This window comes from Camelus ferus, chromosome 9 (genome assembly GCF_009834535.1).
Source record: "Camelus ferus isolate YT-003-E chromosome 9, BCGSAC_Cfer_1.0, whole genome shotgun sequence".
Lineage (NCBI taxonomy): Eukaryota > Metazoa > Chordata > Mammalia > Artiodactyla > Camelidae > Camelus > Camelus ferus.
The window spans coordinates 60,989,881-61,002,997 of record NC_045704.1 but is presented as its reverse complement, the minus strand read 5'-3'; the positions used below and the strand labels follow the sequence as shown (position 1 = coordinate 61,002,997).

The following is a 13,117-nucleotide window of genomic DNA, read 5'->3' as shown; positions in this document are numbered from 1 at the left end:
CCTAGCAACTCCTCTAAAAATAAAAAATAAGTAAACCTAACACACAATGGTGATTGCCAGCAGGGGCTTCTGCTGCCCCATCACCCACTGAACCATGCCAACTCCCAATGTGAGTTCTCTTGTGTAAAGAGACTTTGTCGTTGGGCTTTGGAGGAAAACACAGGAGAGTTTACTTGAGTAGAAAGTTCCAGTCAGTAAAGCAAGCTGAGCTGGCCCCATAAGCAAGGGAATGGGCTCATGGAAGAGAACCCTGGAACCACTGGCTGGAACTGGCTCAGAGACTAGGATTGGGCCCCGGTGGCAGATCTCCCTGAGCTCGGGCAGAGCCAAGGGTCCTGCTCATTTCATGAGGGGCTGGACTTCTGCATGTGATCTCACAGTCTGGGCTGCCTGACAGACAACAGGGCAGGCTGAGGGTATCTGAGGAGCTTTTTGAGGTGTACTCACATCTGTCACATTCACCACCCCAATCTGTGGCTTGAAGAGGTCAATCTTGAAGGTCTTTTCCCAATAGGCAACAAGCTGAAGCAACAAAAAAATAAAATTAGACACGCAGGCAGTCCCTGTGCAAGCCACTTTTTGTGGCTGGACCCACCTGCCATCCCAGCACCAAAATTAGGTCACCACTAGTTCAAGGTCTCCGAAACAGCTGTGGGCACCAAGGAAACTGAAGACGTGGCCCCAGCGCTCAGCACTTTAAATAAGCACGAAGAAAAGATGTCAGAATACAAACTATGAAAGCATGTAATAAAGTGAAGTAAGCCAGAAAGAGAAAGAAAAATACCATATGAGATCGCTCATATGGGGAACCTAAAGGGAAAAAAAAAGCAGAAATACAAAACAGAAATAGACTCATAGACATAGAATACAAACTTGTGGTTGCCAAGGGGGCGGAGGGTGGGAAGGGATAGATGGGATTTCAAAATTGTAGAATAGATAAACAAGATTATACTGTATAGCACAGGGAAATATACACAAGATCTTATGGTAGCTCACAGAGAAAAAAATGTGACAATGAATATATGTATGTTCATGTATAACTGAAAAATTGTGCTCTACACTGGAATTTGACACAACATTGTAAAATGATTATAAATCAATAAAAAATGTTAAAAAAAAGAAAAGAAAGTATGTAATAGAAAAGCTTCTACAGCTGTGAGGAAGATTACAGAGATGGTCCAAAGCTGATTCTCAGATTACTTGTGGCTCTTTTATGGGGTATGTGTGGTGAGAGACCCATTTCCCTCCACCGCTCCTTCAGTGTCCCACTTAAAAATCCCTTCCCTTGTGCCACTCTGTGCGTGAGATGGCTGGGAAAGCAGGGATGTGTCCCACATGGGCGCACAGTGAGAAGAGGGCTTCATGCAGCCCGGCTTGGGCTCCATGTGGACTGATCTCTGACTGGGGCCGGACTAAAGGAGGAGGGCCATGGGGCTAAGTAAATGGAGACGTTCAGTGGTAGAAGGTCTCCCAAACACATCTAAGGTCTGATGGGGACTGGGGATAATCAGGAACCTGGAAATCAGGACAGTCTGAAGATTTCTCCGTTGCAAAAACCAACGCAAGCATGTAGAACATGTCAGGAGAAGTGCAGACCATCTGCAAGCTTGCATAACAAAACAGCCCCAGTAAACTAGAAATGCAACCAGGCAGCAGCCAAACAACGCTATAACACAGAGAGTCTTATGAGGCTGTGACTTTGTCATGTTTCCCAGAATTCTGACTTTGCCCTCAGGTGACATGGAATTTTCTACCTTTGATTCATTCATCTTCTGTGTAGGATGGGTTTCAGGACCCTGGAGATCACTAAACTCCCTCTTTTTTTTGTCTATTTAAATCATAGTTTGATCAGTTGTGACCTAAGCAACAAATGATAATTCCTGGAACCAAGCAGAGTTATCATTTATATCCTAATGATAATTCATACTGATTATCAGCAGTTGGGTCAATCTAAAGTCTACTGACTAACAGAGCAAGCTTTGGGCTCATACGGCCCTGGTGGGAAGATCGTGTCTACAACTTACAGCTTTAACCTCGCCAGCTGTCATTCTTTTTACCTATAAGGGATTATAATATTCTCTACTTCATAGGGTTGTTGAGAGGATTAGATGGTCCAAGTAAAGAACTTTCCATAGCTGCAGGCATAGGGGAGAGTACATTAGCCATGTTCATTATCATTACCACTGGGCGCATGTATTGTACAAATTCTGTTTATTCTCTTTGAAACTAAGCATAATCACGGCTTTCTGGCCATCGATCACTGACCCAGCAAGAGTCTGGGCTTTAAGGTCCTTATACATTCAACATGTTCTAGATATTATGCTGGGACCTGGGAGAACATGATGAACAAGACAGATGGGGCCTCTGGCTCCTTCTCTCCACGCAGTTTTGAATTCTATGCAAAATGTTCATCTCTAATTTTTATTACTTAGTAACTCAGGTTGCCTCAGAGCAATGGTCCCCACTCAGAAAATGACAGCGGTTATAGCAAGGGGTGCTGGTGGGAGGAGGGGCAGCTATGCAGATGCAGGCGGAAGAATCTCACCCAACTCACTTGAGTGGGTCCCACGGAGTGGTGTCCAGGGAGTGAGAACCGTCAGTCTAACCATGTCAGTGTCGGCACCAGGCTCTAAGTTCCACGTGGCACCAGTGGCTAAGATCTCTCACACTGGATAGGGGCACCCATTAGGCTTCTGCAAGTGCCCCTCCTACTTCACACCCTCCTTCATGCATCCAGGTCTCATGCTAAACACCAAGACTGTGTAAGTGGCCAAGGACGGGGCCTCAGTCTGAGCCACTTACCAGAGGAAAGTCGTCCGGGTCAATCCACACAATGCTCAGGTCAGGGTTGTCAGGTGTTGTCCCGGGCAACCTGCTTCAGGATCTCCAGGAACTCGTAACCATCTGAAACAGGGTTCAAGAAGATTGAGTAAGCCCTGCACACACATGGCTTCTAACTAACTCAGAGAGCAGAGTGCCGTTTTTCTACAAAGGTTTCTGAGGCCATTTGGTGCATACCCTCAATTATAGGCTTTTTCTATATAATCAATCAGATGAGAACTCTAGCTGCAAAGCAGCTTCTTTAAAGGAAACAATAAACATGGTGAATATAGAAATTAAAAGTTCACGGGGAAGTGTCTGGTTGTAACTCAAAGTCAAGCTCCATTTGCTAACCTGCATGTGAAAATTGACCAGCCTGGAGTCAGAAAACGCAATCCCAGAGCAGAGCGACTCCTGCCTGGTCCTCAGTGCTCTGTGCCATCTCTTAACACGGATAATTTGCTATCCCTCAGAGTTCCCCATAACATCTGCTCTATGGACCAAGAACTTTGAGCGTGGACCCTTAATTTTCCACAAACTGGAGTTCCTAAAACCTTCAGACTAAGTGAGCTCTGATTGATGGTTTCATAGCTTTGAGATAGTAAATGGGGTTCCCTCCCTCTCTCACTATTTCCCTGTATGCTCTGCCAGCCCCCTAGTCAGTCAGCCGCCTTCATCACCCCCAGGGGAGGGGTGAGTCATAAGAAAAGCAGAGACAAGCCTTCTGAGCGTCAAGAGTCCGGAGAGTCTAAACCTTGAAGAACTGGAAAGATAAACTCATGACAGAAGCAAAAATTTTGGAAGACTGTTCAGTAAGAGAAAGCATACCCTGAGCCCTCAGCATTCCCGCCCCACTCCCAAGCAGACACAAAGAGTTTAGCTTCTGACAAGCTCCTGAGAATAAGCTCTGTGCCTTTGTGTATGCGTGTACACGTGCTCGTGTGTGTTTACGTGGCCACAGACAGGAGCTCCATGGTGTCAGCGCATCCCCGCGTGTAGAGGACCCAAGTTCGGTTTTAGAACAAAACTCAGAAAAATGGGAAGACCTCAGAATCTCTTAGTGACCCCCCCTGTTGCAGGAGCACTAGGGCAGAGAAGTCTGTAAGGAGGTCCCACCGAGTTCCCTGTGCTTCTGAGGAACACAGACAAGTCTGGGGGGAGGAAATATTATTCTGAGATTCGTAGGCTAGCAGGTCCTTCACCTTTGAAACTAGAGGACTATTTTCTGTGGTTATTATTTTGAGACGCACCCAGTCTCAAACCAGAAAGGGCTCCCAAACATCCCACATATCCAGGCAAGTGTATAGCCTCACCCAGAACATGTCTGTCTTCTCTCTTGAATGTTTCCAGGACTGAGACCCTTTGACTTCCCTAAAGGCCCACTACAGACTTAATAATCCTGACAGCTGAGTCTTTTTCTTGCATATAACTGAAATCTTCTTTTTTTCCTCAAGAAGTCCATCTCTCAAATTCTTCCTTTATGCACACAGGACATTGTTCTTTACATGCAGGAAGTCTGCAATCACGTCACCCAACCTTAATTTTGGGAGTATTTCTTGAGCATTTACTGGCTACTGGCTACTGAGTACTTTTGCATGTAACCTTCCCATGTAGTCCTCATGGAGATTAGGAAGAATTTACTACCTCCATTTGAAAGAGGACGGAACTGAGACACAGGGAGAGAATGTGACTTGCCCAGCATCACACGCAAGCCAGGGGCAGAGCCAGGATTCTAACCCGTGTCTGCTTTGGTCTGAACGTCCAGAGCCCTTTCCACAATCCACTTTGCCTGTGAGGTCTCCACCCACTTAACAAAAGCTGCTGCATCTTCTTTCTCAAGTTTGTGCTTGAGATCTGGCCGCAGAGTGTGAAAGCCTCCAGGTAAGGGAAGCGAGGCGGGGCCCAGGGACACACAGGGTGCAGCCTGGGGCTGGTGGGCCCCCTCTGCCCGCCCCTGAGTAGCCACAAGTCCCGCCCCCTCTTTCTAACCTACAGCTGAGCCACACCCTCCCCGGCCACAGCCTGATTGGCTCACTCAGCACGTCCCTGAGTGCGACTGGAGTCTCAGAGATGGCCCTAAGTAAAGAAGAGGGGCCGGTGCTGTGGGAGCTGTGACGCCTTCCCTGCCACACGAGCTTGGACCTGAGATCCCACGACCTGGGCCGAGGGCCCTGGCTGGGCCAGGTTTCCCACGGTGAGCGAGAGGCCTCTGGGAATCACATCCTTGTGGGAGGGGAAGCCGCTGATTCTGCCCTCCGCCTTCCCAGGCAGGCAGGCCTGGTGGGAATGAGGCTGCACCAGCCCTGGGGGACCAACCAGTTCCAGGACAGACAGGAGCTGGGGCCTGTCTGGCAGAGACATGTGGTTCTCAGACCAAGCAATGGCCCCGGAGTAACAGGCCCACAGCACGCCGGGCCCGCGCCCCGTCCTCCAGACCCAGCCTCTGGGGCTGGCGGTGCCCACCGCACAAAGGCACTGAAAGACCCTCCCTGCCACCGCATCACGTGCAGTTATGGGACTTGGGGCCTCGCTCCTGGAGACAGGCCTAGGCTCGGGGAGCCAGGCTGTTTGGCTCTGTGACAGATGACACAGATAAGTCGGTGGGGGGTAGGCACCACACAGCTGGGAGGTTGTATCTGGAGAGGGCACCCGTCTAGTTTGAAAACTCTGCACCGGTCCCTTAACCTCTCTGGGGCTTCCATCTCCTCATCTGAAAATGGAGAGAACAGCGACCCCATTACCTCGGGGGCCGCTGGTAGTAACGATGCTTTGTTATCACATGAGGGGCTTGCAAAAGAGACTGCCAAGATCTTCTCTGTCTTCTTTCTTTCTCACCCCATCAATGGTCTGTTTATAAGTGTTTCTCACGACGTTCATCCTTCATTAATGGGGGGGATTCATTTTGTCACCATCAGGCAGGTATATTCTGAGTGCCCACCTGTAGTAGGCCCAGGCCAGGTACTGGGACACGAGGGTGTGTAGGGGCAGGTGACTGCCCTCAGGTGCCCCCTCAGAAAGGCCCACTCAGTAAGCGTGAAAGTCTCAGAGAGCAGCAACGTGGCATCTGAAACTGGGCCCTTTGGGAACCCTAGGGGACAGACTCCGAGGACAGACAAGGATGACAGCACCTTCCTGACACGGTGAGTCATGTGGTCACCTGTTAGAGTGAGACATCTGCCCTGAACAGGGAAACCATGTGTGAGCCCCATGGTCCTGAGATGGCACCTGAGACATCTGAACACCCTGCCACTCCTTACCGCAGCCCTCCTCTGCTCTCTCCCCCAGTGCTCAGGACCCAGAATTGGTGGAAAAGTCAAACGGCTTGGTTCTGTGATGAAGAGGAGCATAAGTGGTGGTTACAGAGCCCAGGCTTGGGGCTGGACTGCCTGGGTTCAAATCCCAGTTCCACCCCTGATTAGCCATGTGACCTGGGGGTGTTACTTAACTTCTTCATACGATTGTTTCCTTGTCTGTACATCGGGGAAGATGATAATGACAGTCCCTACCGCCTACAACCATAGGGCTGCTGTCAAGATTAAATGTGTTGCTATTTAAGTGCGTGGAACCACATTTAGCACTTAGCAAGAACCGAATGTTAAATGTAACAATTCAAGTTTAAATTTGGAAGCTCAGCTAGGCAGTTAGCATCCCTATTTGAGACAACTGGCCTCAAAAATATTTTACCAAGGCCAGAGGCCCTTGAAACTCGGTTGGAACAAGGGCCTGGAGAGGTGTGCGGGGAGCCCCCGGCGGGCTGTGCTGCTCGCGCGCCAACGGCAGCCCGCGTTTCCAGCTTGTTAGCGCTAATATTCCCCCTGCCCTTGGAGGATATCCATCCAGCGCGCGCTCATGTAGAAACGCCACTTTGTGAACCTTTCATCAAGTGTTATAAAGAAGATGTCAGCCTGATGCAGACACATCTGGAGGCGGCAGGGGAGACTCCTTTTCAAACCTGTCAAACAGCAGCTCCGGCAGCATCCTGAGCGCAGGAGCGGAGGGGAGGCGATGGAAGAGGAAGTCGGGCAGGACCGCAGGGCACCCGGCAAGAGCAGAGAGCCGGAGGTGTCCTTCCCAGACCCGCCTGCCTGTGGGCAGCGGGGATGAGAGCTCGGCGCAGAAGGGACCTAGAGATTACGCTCAGGGCCAGCGAGCAGACACTGTCTGCAACCCTTGAACGCAAGCTCTCGGCTGGGAGGGCTGGGAGTGTCGGAACCGCGGGGAGAGCCCTTGGGGAACTCGGCTCACTCGGAGAGGGGTTCGTTAATTGTTGCTGCTGCTACACAGTCGTAGATTCAAAGTCTAGGAACTGATGGTGATCAAGGGGGAGGAAGTTTGACTTTTCTTCATTAATTGGGCTCTTGAGCTTCCCCGTGGCTCTGCTCTCCTCTCACTCCCTCTTCCTTTCTCTGGCTCCTCCGCCCCCGTTCATCGCAGCAGCGTTGCGCACGCTCAGAGCCCGCAGCTGGCTGGGGCAGCCTGGGGGAGGGAGTGCTGTCAGGTGGACAGCGCCCAGAGGCGTCACCAAGAAGTCTAAGCTCATGTGTCTGCTGTGGCTCCAACCGTGTGATCTCCAGCGCGCCACTGAACTGTCGGTCTTTCAGATGTTGAAAGGACAGCAGAGAGGAAGGAGGGCTGGCTGAAGGATCGCTCAGGTGTCCTCAGGGGTGGTAACTCCTAGAGGGAAGGGCGAGCTTGCACTTCTGCATCAGGGCCTTGAGGTGAAGGGCGTGGCTGGGGAGCCAGACAGCCCTCAGCTTAATTCCAGCTCTACTGCTTCCTAGCAAGTCAACTTCTCTGGGCCTCAGCTTCATCCGTTGTAAAATGAGAATAAAACATGGGGTTGTTATGTTACATAAGCATACCGCAGGTCGTTGGCATCCTCATCTTCATCAGAATGATGATGAACCCAGAGGTCAAGAAAGCCTGCTAGAATTTGAATCTTGGCTTGGGTACAGCACGGGGTTTGCTAAGTCATTAAACCCCTAAAACTCAATTATCTCATCTGGTGCTGGGATGACAAATTATTAAATGTGACTTTAGGAACCAAATAAGACCATCTCCATAAAGCTCACAGCACAGTTCCTCCAGACTGTTAGCTCTTTAAGGAGAGAGCTGTAGTCTTTTCCTGAATGTATGAACTGCTTCCTTTGGTGAGTAGGTAGGGGTTTGGTGGGGCCAAGAGCTACATGTAGCTTGTTAGCAAGAGCAACGTATATGAGGAAGGACTGTCTGGGCAGGAATGACATTCCTAGTCCTGCCGCCAGGCCCCTTGGCCCCGGGTTACACATCAGTGACCCGCGGGTAATGACTGACTAGCTGCAGAGTCAGGGACTTTCAGAGAAAAGCCTTTCGCTTTCTCAGCTCAGGAGCAGGACAGGCCCCTCCTCGCTGCAGAAAAATGCTGTGAGCTCCGCCCCCACCCCCACCCCTCCCCCAGCACAGTCCTTCCAGCTTCCCAGTAACAAGCCCCAGCCTGGGCTCCTCTGGGGCAAGACACAGCTTCAGGCCTGGGGATATTTGTGCAGGGAGGGGGTGGAAGTAGTTTCAGAAGTTTGATTCATTACAGCAGCAATCTTGGTCAAACAGGTTCCAGCAACTTCTCGGAGGCCTCTTTGTTCCATTGTTCCAGTGAGCCAGTCAGGCCTCCCCACAGTCCTGGGAGGGGGCTGGGGGGGGGGGAGGAAGCCCCCTGGAGTCTGGGCAGCAGGCTGCTGCTGCTGGCGATTTCGGCTCTCTTCACACCACACCAGGGATCTGATGCTATTCGATTATAGCTTGTAAACCTTGGGCAACTGGCTTCCTTTGCTGTTTTCTTCTCCAGGGGCAGAGGGGTGGTCAGAATCTGTGGAAAGAAGCTGGAACCATACTGGGTTTTTGGTTTTTGCTTTTTGTTTTGGGACACAGAGTAGATATTCTTGAAGTTTTTCCAAATCTGCAAGTCAGTGATGGGAAAACTGGGACTTCAATGGATAGTCAAAAGATTTAATACAAAAAGGGGGAAGATGATTTAGAGCATAATTTTGTTTTGGATACAATGGAATATTATTTGGCCCTGAAAATGAATGAATTACTGATATATACCACATACAGATGAATATTGAAAACCTTAGCGGGGAGGGTAAAGATCAGTGATAGAGCATGTTCTTGGCGTGCGTCAGGTCTGGGTTCAATCCCCAGTACCTCGTCAAGGGAAAGGGAAAAAATGGGGGGCAGGGAGGGTATAACTCAGTAGTAGAGTGTGTGCCTACTATGCATGAGGTCCTGGGTTCAATCCCCAGTACCTCAATTAAAATAAATAAATAAACTGAATCACTGCCCCCCCAAAGAAAAAATTACCCAAAAAAGACAACATTATGTTGAGTGAAAGATGCCAAGCACAAAATGCCACATATTACATGATTTCATTTATATGGAAGATCCAAAATAGTCAAATCCATAGAGACAGAAAGTACATTAGTGGTTTCCAGGGGGTAGGGGAATGGAGAATGGGAGTGCCTGCTCATGGGTGCGGGATTTCCTACTGAGGGGATGGAAAGGTTCTGGAATTAGATAGTGGTGATATTCGTGCAGCTTTGTGAATATATTAAAAACCACTGAACTGCACACTTAAAAAAAGGTGAATATTATGGTATGCGGATTATATCTCAATTTTAAAAATTGCATAAAACCCACATTTGGGTTTCAGTCTGTAAGTAACTGTGGAGGCTGATAGTGTGTTACCCAAAAACAAAAACAAAAACAAACAACTAGTCAGACAGTGAAGAGCTGGGCTCAGCCTTGGCCAGTCATCTGCCTGTCTAATCATCTGCCTGTGAGCATTTATGGAGCACCTACTATGTGTCAAGTCATGTGGAGGAACCAGTTATATATTGAAGAATGAGACAATCAGTTCTTCCTTCATGGACTACCACTAACTCATCATGCCATCTCGGGCACTTTGTGGAGCTTCTCTGACCCTCTGTTTCCTCATCTGTCCCTATAAATTTATAAGAGGCAGAGGCCCTAAGCAAATACCAGACAATTGTATCTTACCTGGAGCAGTAGTTCCCAAACCTCATGGTGCATCAGCACTTGTCTCAGAGTCCCGTGAACTGACAGGTGTCTGAAGGTCCTGTTTCAGTCTGCCCGAGGCGGCTTTGGCCAGGTTGGGAGCCCCTGCCCAGGCACCTCTTAGCCCAAAGCCTGGCTGCTTAGCCATCCTAATGGAAGTTCTCTGCCTTCTCTGGTCACCCTTTGGATTGTCCCAGGACTTCCAAAACACACTTCAGAATTGCCACCTCCACTTCCCTTTGGGGACCCTTTCTCACAGCACACTGCTGAAGGGACCTGGCACATTACCACTTGCAAAATTAATTCTTCCTGAGCTTCACTCTCCACTGGTATTAAAAAGAGTGAAACAAGGAAGAAGTTGTCCAAGTTCCAAAATAAAACAAAGTGACACCTCCATTTATAGGGTCATTTTGCACTTTCGAAATAAACTGCTTGTTTCCCCCAGTTCTCATTATTTGAAGGAATATTTTCTATGAAGTTTCCTAAGCGCAGACAGTATTTTGCAGACTAAAGGGTACATTATTGTTATTTTAAGGTAGGATTGTGATTCATATGGGCTAGATCCCAAAATTAGGTAAATGAACTTTAAGTGTGGACAGACGGTTACACACACATACATACACACATCCTATAAAGTTAGGATGTTTGATATCCTCAGTACTCGGTGTTTTTTTCCTAGTTGTACAGCTAGGCAGAATGAGGTTCACGTTCTCTTAGCTGGGCAGCACGATTGAAATTGGAGTCATATCCGACATGCGACCACCAGGGGGCGCCCTATATCTGGCGGTTGCAGAAGAAGGAAAGTGGAGGAAAAGAGGGTGGGGGCTCACAAAAGTGAGAAGTCAGTTTTCATTAAAGGTGCACAGGGTAAGACTAGGGGTTTCCTACCTGGGTCACTCCTCTCTGCAAAGGCCACAATATGGATCCCGTTCAAGTCATCTTCCTGGGGGAGAAAAGAATCAGAGTTTACTCTCCCTGGTGGAGAGGGTGGAGAGATACAAAGGGACATCAGGGACAGACTCAGGCTGGAATGGAAATGGGAGGCAGCCGGACTTGGGGGGCTGGGGGGGTGAGGGGGAGGGGAGGGGGAGCCGTGGACACAGGCGCACAGGAGGGCCCAGCAGGCTGCACGTTCAGGAAGGGAACACTGACGAGCAGCTGGGAGGAATGTGTGGAGTTTGGGAAATGGGTTTGCAAGACCGGAAATCACCAACTACACACAGACATTAGCACTAAAGGGGCCTCACTCGCGTGGTCTGGCGGGTCCCGGAGAGCAGCAGTGAAAGGCAAAATAAGGAAGAATCTGAGTATGGCTCATCAGGAGCCCCGAGGGCAACAAACATTCTGAACGCGGCAAAGTCATTGTGGATGTCAGTCTGTGTTCCCAGGCTTCAGCACCGGCAAATATCATCAGCGATATACCAGATTATGGAACCTTCTGAATGCTACTGACAGATCCTGAAACTATCCCCAAACAAGCAGCAGACAGGACTCGATGAGGTATATTAGGAGGTGGGTCTGTTTCGTTCACACAAGAATCATATACAAGTGTAGTGCTTCTTTATTAAGACATCTCTCTTTTTTAATTTTTTATTATTTTATTAACTAGGTTGGTTTGTTTATTTTTTCCGTGGAGGTACTGGGGATTGAACCCAGGACCTTGTGCATGCTAAGCACGCACTCTACCACTGAGCTATATCCCCGCCCCCACCCCCCATTAAGACATCTCTTATTGAAGAAATGGAACCCATGTGGTCAGTGTGCCCTCCAGGTTATCCACTTGGGGTCTGGAACCAGAGTTCACCAAAACTGGATAGGTCTGGAGAGACAGAGGCTGCAGGAAGAGTCTGGAATTTGGAGTTAGGGAAGGTTGAGGGTGTGATGGAAAAAGTGTGTGTTAATGTGGGAGGCTGGGATGAGGCAAAGAATCTAGAGAGAGCATTTCAAATCCAAGGGCAAGCAAGTGGCAGTCCATGTTTCTATGTCCTGGAGAGAAAGGACCATTTATATGCCTCGTGTCTCCTCTGCATCAATTATTTCTGCCGAAGGAGAAGCAGGAGCTTGGAGGGGCCTTTATTCTGAGAAATGTGATCCTCAGGAGACTTGGAGAGGAAGATGTGTGAGAAGGAGGCACCGGGGACAAATCCAAGCGCATATGATTATCACTGACAGCGACAGAGGGATTCACTGGGCGCCCTGAATGTCATATCAGAATCATCCCATGGAAAAAAAAACTCCAGGCATCTCAACCCTCCCATGATCTCCGTTTCCATTTCAATTGATTTTAATGCTGGTGCAATCCTATCTAAATGCTAATTTTTTTCCTTTGAGTTTGAAATGGACAAAAACCTCCAAATATTCTAGGAGAGATTAAATGGAAAATATTATTATTAAAAACAAGAGAGTGGGCACTGCCTTGGTCAGACTCTCTGGGGAATTGAATTTTACTAGATGTGTATCTGTGTGTGCGCATGAGGGCAGGTTTATTACACAAATCTGACAGCGACCAGAAGGGGAGGCTGAGGTTTCACTGTTTTACATTTGCTATTATCGCCAGACAGAATATCCTCATCAGTTCTCATTAGGCTGCCCTGTGTCTCTGTCTCCTGTCATCAGTTGGAAGGGAGCCGTGTTAACTCTGTGGAGCAGGCTTCATTTCTGTGTGCCCTTCTAGAACGTATTTGGAAATTGGTTTTAGAATTAAGAATCCATATTCGTTTGCCGGGAGGCTGCTCATAATATGGCTGTCACTCCCCAGGCCTGAGCTGGTCCCTGGATGGAGAGAGAGACCTTAACCAAGAGAAAGAGCCTCTCTCTTTGTGGGTCTCAAAGATTCAGCACACAAACCTTCACTGAACACCTGCAAAGAGGCAGGCTGCTGCTCAGTGCCAGCTGTTTTCGGCAATAAACTCACAGAGCAAGACTCCAAGGGCAAGCTGGTAAGTCAGGGTTACTGCGTGAGAATCCAGTGTGCCCAGGTGAGGAAGAGCCCAGCTGACCATCCATGGGACTGAGAACACCCCAGGGGCTTTCTCTGAGCCCCGCAGTCTTTGCTGCCCAGATCACCCATTTAGTCATGAGATCACATTGCCTTGATAATAACCTTTTAAATTGTCCAAACTTTCTCTTCTCAACCAGATGGCATGCAAGCTCTCTGAGGGAAGGGGTTCTGGCTTAAAATAGTAATGATGATTAAAATGGTGACAAAAATATCTGCAATGTGCCATCCTATGTATCAGTACTTTGT

At 48.8% G+C, this 13,117-nt stretch overlaps 1 protein-coding gene across 1 annotated transcript in view; it reads right to left on the bottom strand.

Moving 5' to 3' along the window:
* Window positions 1-13,117, bottom strand: part of CASQ2 (calsequestrin 2) — a 61,243-nt gene that overhangs the window by 5,082 nt on the left and 43,044 nt on the right. The window contains 4 exon segments of the mRNA XM_006193173.3: window positions 448-522; window positions 2,803-2,853; window positions 2,855-2,904; window positions 10,759-10,813. Coding sequence (XP_006193235.2) covers window positions 448-522; window positions 2,803-2,853; window positions 2,855-2,904; window positions 10,759-10,813 — 231 coding nt within the window.